General features: G+C 44.4%; 1 protein-coding gene across 1 annotated transcript in view; it reads left to right on the top strand.

The window, feature by feature from the left end:
• Positions 1-18,410, top strand: part of ca14 (carbonic anhydrase XIV) — a gene marked incomplete at both ends in the record, with an annotated part of 44,996 nt that overhangs the window by 19,187 nt on the left and 7,399 nt on the right. The window contains 5 exons of the mRNA XM_084336759.1: positions 926-1,105; positions 2,983-3,128; positions 6,527-6,622; positions 6,769-6,835; positions 10,529-10,686. Coding sequence (XP_084192885.1) covers positions 926-1,105; positions 2,983-3,128; positions 6,527-6,622; positions 6,769-6,835; positions 10,529-10,686 — 647 coding nt within the window. The remainder of the gene's footprint in view (positions 1-925; positions 1,106-2,982; positions 3,129-6,526; positions 6,623-6,768; positions 6,836-10,528; positions 10,687-18,410) is intronic.

Raw genomic sequence — 18,410 nt, forward strand, 5'->3', positions numbered from 1 at the left:
CGTTGCAGTGCAGAACATACAATATACAATATACAATACGCTATAGTGCAATGCACGTTAAAAAAACTTAAGGGAATCGAACTTGTTACAAAAGGACCATAGGATCCACAGCCAAGCAGCGTTACCAATTGAGCTAGTTTGTTATTATTATTAATAATATTATTAAACAGCGGCTCTGTCATTGAAGTGGGAAAAGTGAGCCGTATTGTATATTAGTACATTGAACAGTGATTAATATTATTAGAGATGACTGATGATATTATTATGACTGATGACTGCGATGTGAAAGGCGCCGCGAACTCCTTCCTAATGCTGCGGGCGGCGTTGAAGGCGGAAAGCGGCGGTGAGGTGAACCACAGCAGCCTCGTTGCCGCGGCTGCCGCGGGGCGTGGCCGCGGCGGGTCACGTGCCTGTCGGGGCCAATCAGGCCTACCCCGGAAATAGGAACGGTTGCGGAACAGCTACAGGCTCGTGATGCAAGGCTTCTATCCTCCCTACGACCGACCTGTGGGGGGCATATGCGAGCAACGTTCAAGACAGGGGAGGGGAGAATTGGAAACAGCGAAATTGGGATGGGAGAAAAAATAGAAAATAAGGAGAAAAAGTGGATAAAAAAAAAAAAGGTCAAAAGCACTCGCCTACCCCTGCAGGCAAACCTATACAGTTCACAGATGGAGACCACGGATAGTGTGAAGAACACGCAGAGGTTGCGGGACCAGCATGAAAATGTCACGCGAGGGGCCTGAGAATGCTTTGTTCTAGTCATACTCAGCCTGTGTATGGGCCTGTGAACCTATGGGACCCGTTAAGGGGTGCTTGTCTGGAATGGAGGGTGATCATCAGGAGCTCGTTAATGGATGACTGGGAGCCAATCAGCTGTGTGTGATTAGTTGACATCATTGTTTTTTTTGCTCTTGTTCCTGAGGTTTGGTGGGTCAGTCCGTGTGGTCCGAGTATTTCCCCGACTGTGGTGGTTCTCTCCAATCTCCTGTTGACGTGGTGACCACGCAGGCCACGTATGACCCCAGTTTGAACCCTTTAACACCGCTGGGGTACAGCCAACACGGCCACAAGCCATTCACTCTCTACAACAACGGACACACAGGTATGGTAACTATGACGACCAGCTGATCTGCATCTCTCCGGCACTCTCAGGTATCCTAGCGACCTGGTTGTCAGTCTCTTTATCCTCTATGCAGTTTCATCACACGTAAACTAAACACGTACAATTTCTACAAGTTTGAGTTATGAGAAAAAGCTTTACATTACCAATAAGCAAAACCTGCTTATTAACCTGTTAGTCTTTAGTCTACTATAAACTGTTCATATGGGGGTGTAAAAAGTACCCAGAAATTATACTTAAGTGAAAGCATGGGTACTGTCTCAAAATCTGACTCAAGTAAAAGTCAAAGTATCTGGCTAAAAACACACTTGAGTCAAAGTAAAAAAAAGTCCTACTTTTAAATGTACTTAAGTACTAAAAAGTAAAAGTACATTTTATTTTTAAAGGGATAGACCAGGGGTCTCAAACTCATTCCATCGTGGGCCAAGTTTTCATTTTAACTATACATTGTAGCACCAGGTGAGTTAGTTGAAGAGGTGAGCCAATTAGTGAAATCATCAGCTGGTGTTTAGGCAAGGCTGGAATGAAACCAAGCATACACTCTGCCCACAATGGAATGTGTTCTGCGATAGACAATGCTGAAATGAAAGAACAGAGGACACTTTTTTTGCATTAAAATTATTTAATGCACTTCTCCATTGAAGGTAAACTAACATGGACGGCATTCACATCACAGCATGAATAATATCACAATATTAAAAACAGAATGGTGTATCCTGAATAATATCACAATATTAACCACAGCATACTGGATTATCCTGAATAATATCACAATATTAAAGGCAGAATACTGGAGTACCCTGAATAATATCACAATATTAAAGACAGAATACTGGAGTACCCTGAATAATATCACAATATTAAAGACAGAATACTGGAGTACCCTGAATAATATCACAATATTAAAGACAGAATACTGGAGTATCCTGAATAATATCACAATATTAACCACAGAATACTGGAGTACCCTGAATAATATCACAATATTAAAAACAGAATACTGGAGTACCCTGAATAATATCACAATATTAACCACAGCATAATGCGGATCTGACTGTCTATTCTTCTGATAGCAGGTGTTTAATCAAAGATCCCCGCTTTCTAGTGTTGCACAAGGACCAATCAGCATGGGTATGGGCGGGTTCATTTTCCATTGATGGGGATTTGATTGGCTGTTTACCTGCGGTCGCAGGATTAATAACGTTAACGTTAGTTCAGCCAGATAAACAATTCAAATATACTAATTAAAATTGTTGGACCTGTGAGATTTGTACTTTGTAGGTCTGCATTTTAAATGTAAGGAGTAAAAAGTATGTTTTTTTTTCTCTGAAATGTAATGGAGTAAAAGTACAAAGTATACAAACCTAATAATACTCGAGTAAAGTACAAATCCCCCAAAACATTACTTGAGTATTGTAACGAAGTACAATACTCAAGTACTTTACACCCCAATCATATAGAGTAAGCCTTTTTTTATTTATTTTTATTTACCACCAAAACGTCAAGGTAGAAATGTCCTAGACCTAGACTATACATATAATTGGGGACCAATGCGATTGGAGGATCAAGAAAAGAGGGTGGGTTACTCTACTATTTATTGCACTGTAAAAAACGTATATGTCTGCACATTATGTGCTCATTTCATGTCTATTCTATTCTACTAATTGCATTGCACTATTTTACTCTGTCTATTCTATCTTACTCTTTTTATTATTGTCTAGCTGCAGTTTCTGTATGAAAGGTGCTATACAAATAAAGTTGTATTATTATTATTATTACATTCTTTGATCTGTTGCCATCTCTCTCTCCCCTCGCTCTCTGGTCAACCATGTTCTTGTCCGTCATCCCTCCCATGTCAGTGGTGATTGACCTTCCAGACTGGATGAGTTTGGGGGGGCTGCCCTGGCTCTTTACAGCCGCGCAGATGCACTTACATTGGGGCAGCGGAGGCCCGCGCCATGGGGGCAGCGAACACAGCATCAACGGACTGAACGCGGACGCAGAGGTAGGACACATCTCAGTGTGTGTGTGTTTCTGTATATGTGCGTGGAGAGGAGAAAACATGTTCTGCACAATAGTCTTACTGACAAGTGTGTTGTAGGGGAAGGCTGCGAGGAGGCAACGCTGTAGAAATAAATAATCATATCTTCATCTGTAACCATATGTAGCGGAGCGTAAACTCATAAACATAAACTCACTGTACCAACCTTTTTATTCACCACCATCATCGACTGACCATTTTCCATGATTGAAATTCATAGATTATAGTTAGTAGTATCAGATTGATGCAAGTTAAAGGGGCACTTAACTTGTAAAGTGCAAAATAAATCAGCAATGTTTTGGTGTGAGACAGAGTGAGACAGGGTATTACAAAATAATACTACTATGAAAGAATTCGATAGATGTTTCATGTATATTGACTGATTATTTATTTGCATTACTGTGATTATTGACTGGAGTTCATAGTTTAACCACCTTTAATTTGACCACTGTATCACTGCATGTAAACACACATTAACGCAAACGAATGAGAGAGACTAGCATCTAAATCTGGTTAGAATACAATCAGCATTGAGGACAAGCACAGGATTTGTGATCAACTGCGACCAATTTGGCTGCAGGAAACCTACTGCTTTTTTTTGCTGCCTGGATATGATGTGCTTATTATCTTGTGGTAAAGACCAATATTGTAGACTAAAGACAGCTGGATATGTGCACAACATGTTGTCAGTCAAATGTACAGTGTATAAGTAATGGCTTTTCAAAGTTGTAAATGTTTTGACATTTTGACCTTTGATTGTAGCGCCACCATCAGGTCGGACTGGTATGATATTTGTTGTGATGTATTGGCACATCAGTATCTATCATTGTGACAAATTGCACGTCTCTATCCTGTAATATGTCATGGCAAACTAAGATATTTGATATTTTCTGAATGGATCAACAGACTGTTAACACTCATTAACACACAGCACAGAGCACAGTGGACTGAAATTCTAATTTTGGGGAAATATACTTAGGCATTCACACGACGGCTGCAAGTAAGCCTGCAGACAAATTAACTTGCACGTAGGCTTGTTTGGTAGGTAAGTAGATTTCTTTCTCTGTCTCTCTGTCTCTCTCTCTCTCTCTCTCTCTCCCTCTCTCTCCCACTCTCTCTTTCCATTCCCCCTCTCTCTCTTCCCCCACTGTCTTAATCCCTTGCTATCTTAACCCAACAACACCCCCTCACACACCACCACCACCACTACCACCACCACCACCACCACCACCACCACCACCACCACCACACCACGACCACCACCACGACCACCACCACGACCACCACCACCACCACCACCACCACCACCACCACCACCACCACCACCACCACCACCACCACCACCACCACCGACCACCACCACCACCACCACCCGACCACCACCACCACCACCACCACCACCACCACCACCACCACCACCACCACCACACCACCACCACCACCACCACCACCACCACCACCACACCACCACCACCACCACCACCACCACCACCACCACCACCACCACCACCACCACCACCACCACCACCACCACCACCACCACCACCACCACCACCACACCACCACCACCACCACCACCGACCACCGACCACCACTACCACCACGACCACTACCACCACCACCACCACCACCACCACCACCACCACCACCACGACCACCACCCTGCACATACATACACAGACATGCAGACTGTTCTTTTGCTGAATCAGCTTCAGTCCCTGCTCTGGTTGGCTGAGGGACCCACGTGGGCACCAGAACCTGTATTCATCACCCATCAGTCACACACCAAAATGAACATTAAAACAATAATATTTCAGGCAAACAATGCTCCTCCTGTATGCTAACAAGCAGCCAGCTGATCTAGCCTGCGCTGCAAGGCTCCTCGTCTCTCCTCAGATTCCTACACATCCCTCTCTACATTATGTGCTTCTTACAGTTGGAAAACACTGGTTCATATATAAGTAATATATATAAGTAAAGACATCTCTGGAATCTGATGGAGTGACAGAAAGAGCTATGCTGAGAGTGACAGGAGACATCTTGGAGGGAAGGATGAGAGAGAGAGAGAGAGAGAGAGAGAGAGAGAGAGAGAGAGAGAGAGAGAGAGAGAGAGAGAGAGAGAGAGAGAGAGAGAGAGAGAGAGAGAGAGAGAGAGAGAGAGAGAGAGAGAGAGAGAGAGAGAGAGAGAGAGAGAGAGAGAGAGAGAGAGAGAGAGAGAGAGAGAGAGGGAAGAAGGCTCAGCACTCCAGGTCCCATCTTAATAATAATAATAATAATATAATAATGCAGGACTTTAGAAGTCTTTATTCGGCATGCAACGACTTGCGATGGGCGGCACACACACACAGGAACACACACATGCATGCATCTTGTCACACTGCGCAGGTTTGCCAACATGTACTTCGTTACAATACTTAAGACAAGTACTGTTTTTGGGGATTTGTACTTTACTCTAGTATTATTAGGTTTGTATACTTGTACTTTTACTCAATTACATTTCAGAGAAAAAAAACATACTTTTTACTCCTTACATTTAAAATGCAGACCTACAAAGTACAAAGTACAAATCTCGCAGGTCCAACCATTTTAATTAGTTTTTGTTTTCTCTTGCCAAACTAACGTTAACGCTATAAAGCGGGGATCTTTGATTAAACACCTGCTATCAGAAGAATAGACAGTCAGAAATTTTTTTTTTTTTACTTTTACTTTTTAGTACTTAAGTACATTTAAAAGTAGAAACTTTTTGACTTTTACTCAAGTGTGATTTTAGCAAGGTACTCTGACTTTTATTTGAGTAAGATTTTGAGATGGTACCCGGTATTCTTTCACTTAAGTATAATTTCTGGGTACTTTTTACACCCCTGCCGGTGTCCCACAGACCTGCCAGAGAGCAGGGAGAAGGGGGAGGTGTAGAGGGACTGGGATGGTGTTAGTGGACAGTAAGAGACAAAGCCAAGAGGTGAAAAAAGAAAACAACAACAAGAAGACCAGCTGAGACAAATCCAAATGCATGAGTGATTATGTAACATAATGAGACAATTAGTTACCTTCTCATTCAAACCAAACTTTCCTCCTCTCCCCACTTTAGCCATTCTCTCAAGTGAAAGTTCACAGGGTCAGCATACACAGCCTTCCCTCTGACTGTATCTTGCCCCTCTCTCTCTCTCTCTCTCTCTCTCTCTCTCTCTCTCTCTCTCTCTCTCTCTCTCTCTCTCTCTCTCTCTCTCTCTCTCTCTCTCTTTGCCAAAGTTTTGCATTCATGACCTCCATTGAGAGGGATTGTCTGAAGATTTGTAAAGTAAGTCTGTGTGTATGTAAAGAGTAACCCTATTCTCCCTGCCCCCCCCCCCCCCCCCCCCCAGCTGCACGTGGTGCACTATAACTCAGAGCTCTACTCGGACACGTCCACGGCGATGACCCACGCAGACGGCCTGGCGGTGCTAGGAGTCCTCATAGAGGTACCACAGGAGAGCTGTCTCCCTACATCACATCAGATCAGCCTACCGTATGCCTCAACACAGCCTTAACAGATCACTTGACTGTTTTGATATGTGATAAATGTGTAGTTTCTCTTTTTTCTCTCTTTTTTCTTTTTTTTTTACAGACGGGTGAAGAGACTAATGAGGCATTTAATCACATCCTCAGCTACCTCGGCCGCGTCAGACATGCAGGTGAGACCACTAGAGAACTGGTGAAATTAGCCAATTAAACCCAAACTACTATTCAAAACTACAATGCAGGGTTGGAATCCATTCACTTCCAAATCAGCCAATCAATCAATCAATCAATCAATCAATCAATCAATCAATCAATCAATCAATCAATCAATCAATCAATCAATCAATCAATCGATACATTTAGGGGGAACAGTTCACTTTCTTTAATAATCCTATCTGGTTTGTCACAAACTAGAAGTAATTTCAATCAGACCAGCTTTCTTTGTTCCTTCTACCCAAGTATGCTGCACCCTGCTCATTCAACGTGTGAAGCCCTCAGTTAGAACAGTTAAAATATGGCCTGATGGGGCAGACTCTGAGCTGCAGCACTGGTTTCAACACACGGACTGGAGTATGTTTGCCACCCAGGCCACCCTGGACTCCAACACTGACATTGACTCCGTTGTAGATTACATCAACTCCAACATCGACAGTGTCACCACCCTTAAACTGATTACTACATTTCCCAATCAGAAGCCATGGATGAACAGAGAGGTCATCGCTTTTAGATCTGGTGACACGCAGGCCTACTGTTCAGCCAGGGCTAACCTGAATAAGGGTATCAAGCAGGCCAAGCACAGCCACAAGCTAAGGGTTGAAGAGAACTTCCACAAGTTAGACCCCCCGACGCATGTGGCAGGACATCCAGGCCATCACAGACTATAAACCCACCAACAACTCTCCCCCAAACCACTGACCCCTCCCTCCCTGATGAGCTCAATAACTTTTATGCACGCTTTGACAAGGACAACCAGGAGGCCCCCATCAAGGCTGCCCTCCCTGCTAACCCCCAACCCCTCACTCTCTCCCCCACTGTTGTGGCAGGACTGAGCAGGACTAATGCACGTAAGGCGGATGGCCCTGATGGCATTCCTGGCCGTGTACTCAGGAACTGCACTGAGCAGCTGACGAGGTCTTAACTGACATCTAGCCCAGGCAGTTGTCCCAGCGTGCTTTAAACCCACCTCCATCGTGCCAGTGCCGAAACACTCCTCTACCACGAGCCTCAATGACTTCCGCCCTGTTGCACTCACCCCCATTATCATGAAGTGCTTCGAGAGGCTGGTCCTGGCTCACCTAAAATCTGGCCTTTCACCCTCACTGGACAGACACTAATTCGAGAACAGGAGCACGGAGGACGCTACATTCTGCTCAGCTCAGCTCAGCATTCAACACCATCATCCCCTCCAAACTCATCTCCAAACTTGGTGACCTTGTGGAAACCAAATACCTCGACATTAACCCCTCTGTCTGCAACTGGATACTTGTCTTCCTGTTCCAGTTTGTTAGGATAGACAATCTCACCTCCTCCACATTTACATTTACATTTAGTCATTTAGCTGACGCTTTTATCCAAAGCGACTTACAAGTTCTGTACGACAGGTCATCAGGAAGGGCACAACTCTATCAGCCGAGTAACAATATTCATCAAAGTGTTGCGATGAACCCTCCGGGCAGGGGGCAGGGAGAATAGGGTTACTCTTTACATACACACAGACTTACTTTACAAATATTCAGACAATCCCTCTCAATGGAGATCATGAATGCAAAACCCTCCACCCTCACCCTGAACACCGGCGTCCCGCAAGGCTGTGTGCTGAACCCCCTTCTTTACTCCCTCTTCACCCACAACTGCACTCCTATTCATGGCACCAACACCATTATCAAGTTTGCAAACGACACAAAGCAATGATGAGTTGGCCTACAGGAAGGAAGTCCAGCACCTGGCGGTGTGGTGCACCGACAACAACCTGGCCCTCAACACCAAGAAAACCAAGGAGCTCATCGTGGACGTCAGGAAGACTAGAGCCGATGCGCACGCCCCATCCACATCAACGGGACGGAGGTCGAGCGTATCTCCAGCTTCAAATTCCAGGGAGTCCACATCTCTGTGGACCTCTCTTGGACCCTCAACACCGCATCACTGGTCAAGAAGACTCACCAGTGTCTCTTCTTCCTGAGGAGACTGAGGAAAGCCCACTTGTCTCCTCAGATTCTGGTGAACTATTACCGGTGCGCCATAGAAAGCATGCTCACCAACTGCATCACAGTCTGGTACGGCAATTGCACTGCCTCAGACCAGAAAGCACTGCAGAGGGTGGTGAAAACTGCCCGACGCATCATCGGTACACCACTCCCTGCAATTGAGTCTATTCATCACATTCCTCATTCCTCCGAGAGGCGCAACAGGAACCTCCACTCCAAGTCAAGCGGACTCAAGAACAGCTTCTTTCCCTCACCTGTCATCTCCCTGAACTCTGTGTCACGATGACAGCCCCCCCCCCCATACCATATAAACTCTGAACTCCATTGCCTACACCTTAAGCTCTGTTACCCATACTGTACAAACGTTTAACTCTGTTGCTTATACTCAATTTATATACTTACCTACTGCTTTCACTGTCTACAACTGCCCTACACTGTAATCATAGTAATCATAATAATCAACGACCTACCTCATACTATAATCTACCCATACAACTCTGCATGATAGCATGTAATGTATATATATATAATGTATATATATATATATATATATATATATATATATATATATATATATATATATATATATATATATATATATATATATATATATATATATATATATATATATATATATATATATATATATATATCCATACATATCTGTCTGTATACCTGCGTATAATCCTTTTTACATATCTGTAGATAGATACTATATCTACTGTAACCTGTACATATGCCTTACTAGTTATGCTGCTAGCCAGTATGACATAATACCATAGTGTCTTTATACCTGTATCACTGTACATTACTACTACAACTCTGTACATAAGTAAGCATTTGTTTGCAATACTAATGAAGGTCAATGGAACCTCTTTGCATGTTGCTGGGAAAGAAAAGTTATTTATTTATATAGTTAACATTGTTGTCAAATGGTTAGGAAGTTATTTGGAAGATGCTACACGTGAAGGGAACAACTCATCTTACTTTAGTCAAAGCTATTTTTCATGATCTTCACAAAACAAAACTAAACTAAACAAAAGCAAAACAAGGACTAGATCCTATGAACAGCAAGCGGATGCCCATGCTCAGGTTGCTCAGAGTTTAATCATCGAGTCACCCTTCAAAAAATGCACTACCTGTCTCCCTAGTGACCGAAACTGACATCTCATTAAAAACATATCATTTTCATGTATTGTTCCAAATTTTTTCATTAATATCATTATTAACTTCAGTCCTCACCATACATGTCGAATATTTATTCATTTTCAGGATTTTAACCATTTCTTAAATTAAGGGTTAGGGTTAGGGTTAGGGTTGGGGTTAGGGTTGGGGTTAAGGTTAGGGTTAGGGTTGGGGTTAGGGTTGGGGTTAAGGTTAGGGTTAAGGGGTTAGGGGGTTAGGGTTAGGGTTACCCTAGGTTACCCTAACCCTAACCCTAACTCTAACCCTAACACCCTAACCCTAACCCCAACCCTAACCTGTCCAGTTCTGACACTAGGGTGAAAGGTGTGTTCACGGGCTTAATAGTGATTGTTTTTAGCCAACGCTATCCACAAACACACGTAAAAAAAAATAGGATTTTTGTCCAGTTTTGACTAAGGTGCCTCGAGTGTTAAACCTGTACGTCACTCTGCTTCTCCTCCTCCCATCACTATTCAGACCAGACGGCATCCATCCCAGCTTTTGACGTCCAAACGCTGCTCCCTCAGGACCTGGGGCGCTACTATCGCTACAACGGGTCTCTGACCACCCCCCCCTGCCACCAGAGTGTCCTCTGGACTCTTTTCCACGAGAGGGTTAGAATCTCACAAGCTCAGGTGAGGGGGGCTGGGCGATAAAACCATAACGATAATTATCGTGATATATTTTAACACATTGGGTGCCAACGACGAGAAATCTTGTTGTTGGCCGCCATGCGTTGAGTGCCAACAACGAGTTTTCTTGTTATTTTCTCGTTATTTCTTTTATTAGCGATATCCATACATTTTTCATCCATCCAGCCTCACGTTATCATTGGGACTGGCTCTGATCTCGAAAAGGGCAAATACCGCCCCCTATCGTCTCCTGGATGGTATTGCACCCATTGGATTGGAGTCAATGAAAATGCATGAGAAAAAAAAACTCCTGATTCCACATTTTACTTCTGAGCCATGTAACCTGAGACTATTGCATTCATTGAGGCAACCGAAAGCAGCGTGGATTATCTGTTCGAGGTCTAACGTTGGATCAATAAACACGATCGATATTTGGAATGGCGATCAGGAATTGTATTAATCTTTTTGCAGAACATCTGATGTGAGGTAAGGACTTTATTTTCCCAGTCTTGGGGTAATCAGTTTAATTTTTTTTTCTACTTTTTCTCCCATTTTCTATTTTTCTCCCATCCCAATTTCGTATCGTCCAATTCTACCCTCCCCTGTCTCGAACACTGTTAGGCCATGCCTCCCACAGGCCGGCTGCAATGTGGACCAAGCCTTGCATCACGTGTCCCCTCCGGTACACGAGGAGGCAGCTGTCGCATCTTTTCACCTGCACAGCGTGATCTCTCAGCGGCGGGGGTCTGCGTGGGAGGGACACGCCGCCCCTGTTGCTTCCTGATTCTGCTGCCAGGCGCACCAACCGACCTGTAGGAGTCGCTGTCCACAACGTCCGATCCCCACCCACCAGCTTCCCACCCCTAACACTGCCAATTGCGTTAGTATGAACGACCAGCCAAGCTGGTAGCAATGCCGAGAGCTGGGCTCGAACCCAGCATCTCCTGCATTAGTGGCGAGCGCCTTGCCCACTGCGCCACTTAATCAGATGTTTTTTCACATATTTCACAACGTGTCTCATATGTGTGTATGTGTGCGTGCGTAACATTAGCGCCAGGCAGGGCATAGATAATCAATTTTCAGCCCGCTTCTCTAGCGTGCATAAGTACACATATACTATCGATAATCTAGCGTTTATTTGAAAACGATTCATAAATAGGCCGAAAAATGACAACGTGTTTTGTGTATTCCAGTAAATGGCTATTTTCACGGATTTTTCTGGAATCACTAGAAATCTTCAAAACTATACTCGTATTCAAAACGGTATAAAACGGAAATGTACGGATGAAAAAACAATCCGTTTCGTACATGTCATTGTCATTGATAAGCGACGGTTGTATTAGACACATAGCCATAAGATATAGTTTATGCGTTCGCAAATATCCCCGTCCTCTCATTGACTAAAGCGCTGGCACTCAAGCGATAAATAGTGCACCCCCTGCTCCTGCTGGCAACCAATGTGTTAATAATCGATATCGAAAAAAGAAAATATGACAATACTGACCAAATTGAGATTTATTTTCCATTTATTTAGTTTTCTTTCTAATTTAAAATACAGTTTGAAACCGTCTGTACACAGTAGGCTATGTGTGCTAGCAGAGCTAGTCTCCAGTCACGAGTCACGGTGCACATGTGCGGTGGTTTGTCCACCAAAAAAGCTCCAAAAGATAGAAAAGAAACCAGCAGAGCCAGAACTGTTCAACTCCTCTGGAGCCACAGCCAGCAGAGAAGCTTGTTTACTTTCGCTTTCAAACCAGCTGCAGCCTGAGAACTGGAGTGTGAGGGGATGTAACACTAAAGATGGCGGCAACGACAAAGAATTGCTGCAAAATAAACATACATCTGTTGTTTAAAAAAAATATATATATGTTTTTAACAATATCGATCATTAGCGATATCGAGTGATATGATATCGTTATCGATATCGTTATCGTGATATAATTTTTGGCCATATCGCCCAGCCCTCATAGTCTGGTCAGTTTAGGCATAATGGCTGCAAAAAATTATTAACATTTGAGCCAATGTTTTTCTGTTCATTTAGGGCCTGATAAACAAAAAAATGCAAGGAGCCCAAAAAATTTGCTAGGCGAAGTCCCTGAAACGGCCACGCCCACTTTTTAGGCCTGGAATTTTGTATCTCGGCTCCTGAAGGTCGCAGAGAGTTGATAGTGTTATGAACAAACATATGCCCTAAAACCTTTACTTTTTCAGATATTTGTGAAGAATCGCTGCCATTCCGCCACACCCGTTTTGGCTACGGCCGAAATTCGAAACCGCTCTGGGTGTATTGCGTATCATGGGAGAAGAGTTTTCTCATTCATACTTTGCTTTTATGGGTGGCCTGCACCTTGAGAAGGTTTCTCTGGTCTGTGTTGGCCAGTTGATAAAAGGAACTGGCCTGGATACCATCTTAACCTCAGCTAATCTGAACATCAGTGGTCTGACTGCTGTATGTGATGTGAATTCCATAAAGAAGGCTAGATACCACATTCAAATCCTGGCTGTGGTCCTGGCCAATAAGAGAGACGAGGCATTCCAGGCAAAACATCTAGAGGACAACAGTTTGATTTGGAGCAATTGGGTGGCCAATGAAAACAGCCCCATGTTTCACTACTGGAGTACTGGACCAATGTCCTTGAAGCAATCAAGAAGGATCTTATCTTCATCAGATACTTTCGGGAGGCCAACTTCATCATGATGGTCAGTGCACTTGAGCAGCTCATTCCTCTTTACTTTGCACTTGATCATACACACTATGCCAGATGGACATCAGTGTTTCTTCAGGATCTCAAAGGGCTCAAATGGAGACACCCAGAGTTGTTCAAGGGATTTCTATCAGGCTCTTTCGCAGTAAACACCAGAGGTAACCGATTTTCGAAGATTGCATGTGATCAAAAGCAGTAGCATAATATAAAGGTCATCAAGTCTGACACTGGATACGTCGATATCATCAATCAGGAAGATCAGGAATTCTTCAGGAAACTCGAACTTGCCCTACCCGAAATCCAGTGCTACCTAGCTGAGGTCGAAGGTCAAGATCTAGCACACGGACACAAAGAAATGCTGGACACCTTCAAGGAAACGTTTTCAAGTCAACTCTCAAGGTGTATCAGGGGATCCTTACCAACCCCTTCAACCAAGCTCAGTTCATGAGGTTGAACTCATCCATTCCCTTCCCAGATGTGGTAACTAAAGATGCCAGCCTTGTTTTTACAGTTGGCAAAACACAGCATGACCAGGAGCGATTTGTATATGCTCAGAAGGATGTTAGTGCGAAAATCTCCTGAAATGCCCTGAAACTCCCAAGTTCAGGTGCAAAAGTCCAGCTTGCTAGCCCTGCAATCAAGCTACCTAAAGGAACCTTTGCAAAGCTGAAGGAGGCCTACAGATCAAGAGAAGAAGAGACAGGGAGGCTCTTTGGTGGTGAATTCACAGGTAAATCTAGTTGATATAATTTCAAAGTTATTCAATGTTTTAGACGCAGGCAACTTTCGTCTTACCAGATTCTCGATACAGTGACGTTCAATTATTAATTTTATAAGTGAATTGATTTGACAGTGCTAATTTAGTTTTGGTAAAACTATTCATTTCAATCACAGGTTTACCAGAAGCCCTGTCAAGAAAGGATGGAGACATTTATCACAGCCAAAAGTCTCAAATCCTGAAGGACATCGGAGTACAAGTTCAATCTACAGCCTCAGAGGGACTTGTGATAGATCTATCTGTGCAAGTACGAATCCTGGTGAAGTCTCTCACCAAAGGCATGACATTCCGGGACTTTGTCATCAAGGTGTTGAACAGCGTTGCCAAGATTGGTCATGAGAAGGGAGCAAATCGTATTGACATTGTGGCTGACCTCTACCTATGAACTATGAACATTAAGACTGCGACTAGGAATAATCGGGGGTCAGCAGGTAGTTCACAGATGGCCTTCAGCGAGAATGACACCGTGCCGGAATCTAAGCAATTCTTTGAAGGTTTTCTGTCAACAAGGTAGCCCTGAATTTAATGTTTGCCAGGATTGCTAAGGAACATGCATGGAACTGGAGCAAGGAGTTCAGCATCACCTACGGCAGGAAGATCCTTGCAAACGTTGGCGAAAATGTTGAGATCCAGCTTTATGATAGAGATGCTTGAGGAGGCTAACAGCCACATCATTTGCCATGAGATGGACATGCTAAACAAGGGGATAAAGTCAGTTATGGTTAGTGTAACTGAGGGGTTACAAAACCCTGACTGTATTAAAGATTGTGATAGATTAAACCACTGCTAGTTATGTACTTTAATTACTGGCCAGACAGTACATCAAATATAGATGGTGAACACCCACAAGAACACGGCATTGACACAGAAATAGTATTTGAGGGTAATTTATTATTATTAGGCAACGTTAGGTTACAGAATGAGAATTAGGGTCGCGCTTGTATGGCGAAGAATATACGTAAAGTCAGTCAAGAGCATGAGTCACTAAGAATAACAGGAATCCTACGATGGGTCTAAGTTGACGCCACCTGTTGTATAGTAGCAACTATATAGGGCAACACTGGTACCGACTGGAGACAATGGGTTCCCTCTGGGGGTGTAAGGCCTGGAGGGTAGAGGAATGTTCGGGTACTCCGTCTGATTCAATGAGGAATAAAGAGACTCCAGGTACAGGAGTCGGTCCTTGTAAACTCCCTTGATCAGCAGCAAAAGCAATAATTGTAATCCAAATGCCCGACAGCATTGATGACAGCTAGCCAGCCCCGTCCACGAGGCAGGCCCGAGTTGTAATCCTCACGAGGTTGAATCCCAAACGATAGTGTAAATCAACGATGCTCTTCTCCGGGTACCACGTTCCAAATCAATATAATCCAACCAGGAATGGTTCTGCAATCGCCGACGCCGATTCTCCTGTGTACTAAGGCTGAGCCCGAACCCTGTTTTTAGGGTTCGAACGTTCGCCAGGGTTTATCGAACGAACGTTCGTTTTTTGTAAATTTTTTAATAAAATTTTTTTTTTATTACATTTTCTTTTTTATATATATATATATTTTTTTTTTGGTATTATAGATCCTAGTCCTACGGAGGGCGGCATTGCATAATCTATTGGTGAAAAAACATGTTGTTTACAGTGGTGGCTGTTCATGTAAACATGTAATTAAACAAAGTACTCAGAAGAAAATAAACAAGCTACTGAGTATATAGTTAGTGTTACACGTTCAATAACAGGTATTCACTCTTGGTCGACGGGAAGGAGTGAGGCGCGCGCCTCGGCTCCTTCCACCGTCTACCTCGGAACGGGGGACGACAGAGAGACACCGGCGCGGGGGTCCCGCCGGGCTCCCAACACGCCTGCCGCCTCGGCCAGAGTTGTTTCCAACGCAACCACCTCCCGCCATGAAGCTCGCGCTCCGTGGCCGAAAAAGGCTGGTATTAATAATGATCCTTCCGCAGGTTCACCTATGGAAACCTTGTTACGACTTTTACTTCCTCGGCGGTGAGCTAACGCTACGTTAATGCTTCTCGCAAGCAGATCAATGGCGGCATTGCCGGAAGTAAAAAAAATAATAAACGCTGCCGATTGGTGGTAACAGCAGAGGCGGGTGCAAGCGGTGTGACGTAATTGGCAGAATCGCCTGTCATTCAATCAAAATTGTTCTATTGCATTGGTTGAGACTAGAGCTCTGGTTGAGTATCCAGCAACAGCCCGGCAGAGACCATACTGGTTGAGCCGAGCGCTCGGGGGACGCGCCGCTTCACATCGCCTCACCGTCGTTGCGCCTGCTTTATTTTTTTTCACCGAACGTTCGAACCCATTAATTAAAGTCTGAATGTCAGCTTAACGAACGAACGTTCGAACGTTCGAACGTTCGGGCTCAGCCTTACTGTGTACATGTCCAACGGTTCTCCGCCTAGGACTCCTCGGGTGTGGGCGACGTATTTAGGCCACACAGCCTGGTTAAGTACACTAGCTAAAGACACGACGAACTGCTGGGTAATGTTACACACGAAAGAACTGTGGCCGCACGATATACAATAACTGAACGACTATTTACTTCACATTAGATTAAGTCGAACTCAACGTTACTTCATTCAACTCTGACACTTTTCCCATTCTATTCGCACGCGGTTCTCAATGCTCTGTTTAGACGCAAGGTTGCTCACTTCACTGCACGTTGGCTCGTGGTGAAGGTGGGTAAGGTACTGAACGTAACTGAATTGAACTAAGCGACATTACTGGTGTGCGCACCTTGCGCTGTATTTATACTTAAGTGAATATCTAGTCCCAACCTCAGTCCTTGTCTCGTATTACTACGCTGACTCCGGGCATGTTCCGACATGCCTGCAGTTGTCTTTGAACTTGCCGTTGGGGGCTTGCGCGCTGGCGCCTGGGGGCGCTGTCCAATAGGAGAGCGAATATTACTCTGGTCTGAACGCAGGTAAAGGGATATTCCGTGTATATATATAAATAATATACAAAGTATATCAAACAATAAAGGTAAATTCTCAGTTTAATCTGGCCCTTCACAACAGTTAGAACAGTCGACTCCGATGTAGTTGCCATCCTACTAGGGTTCACTACAAAGTTCCTGTCAGTATGTTGTGATTTGCAACTTCATCGACTTTGCTGTTCGGGACAAATGCCAGTTCTACTCAATCACAGAAGCACACAAGAAGCTTGGTGGATATGTGGCTGATGCCATGCCTGTGTTCCATTATTTCAGTGGCTGTGATTCTGTGAGCGCCTTCTTTGGCCACTCAAAGAATGCTCAATTCAAAGCCTGGATGAACCACAGTAAGTTGACAGAGCTCACTGCTGCATTGAGAGGACTAAGTTGCTGCCCTAGTATCGAGACTGTTAAGAACAGCATGGAAGTTATTTAACCCTGGGTAATGAGCTGGTACAACAAGGCTGGACTGTACGACTGTGCAAGTATAGATGGACTCAGATTCCAGCTGTTAAAGATGAGCTGCGAGACCTGCCCCCAAGCCAGGATGCACTTCTACAGCATCTGTTGAGAGATACAGTCCAGGCAGGATGGCTGTGGGGGAACAGCCTTCTACAACTCCCTTGTCCCCCGGTTGTTGAATGGGGATGGACTACAGATGGGGAGAAACTCTTCGTCAAGTGGAGCACAGTTTCCGCAGGAGACACATTGTCTCAGGTAACAAGGGTGTGTAGCTGCAGATCTAATAAATGCACCTCATGTTCTTGTGCTGGCAGGGGGATGAAATGTCTCATTTATTGCAAGTGCCTCAGCAAGTGTTTGAATCCTGTGTGATGGGATGTGTGATGTGTTCAAATAAAGTTTTTTTGGGGGGCGGCTGGGTGGCGCAGAGGACATTGTGGTCGTCACCAACGCAAGAGACACCAGGTTCGACTCCGGCTTGGGCCAGCCGTCATACTAACTCAATTGGCAGAGTTAGCGGGTGGAAGTCGATGGGTGGCAATCTGGACGTTGTGGACAGCGACTCCTACAGGTCGGTTGGGGACGCCTGCACAGCAGAGACAGGAAATGGCGGGGGTAGTGTGAGCCTCCCACACATTACACCTCGCCAATGAGAGTCCGCGCTGGCAGGTGCAAAGATGTGACAGGCTGCCTTGTGTATCGGAGGGGACACGTGATGCAAGGCTTCTATCCTCCCTACAACCGGCCAGTGGGGGGCATATGCGAGCAATGTTAAAGACAGGGGAGGGAAGAATTGGCACAGTGGAATTGGGATGGGAGAAAAATAGAAAAAGC

Source organism: Notolepis coatsorum (genome assembly GCF_963971535.1).
Source record: "Notolepis coatsorum genome assembly, chromosome: 19".
Classification (NCBI taxonomy): Eukaryota; Metazoa; Chordata; class Actinopteri; order Aulopiformes; family Paralepididae; genus Notolepis; species Notolepis coatsorum.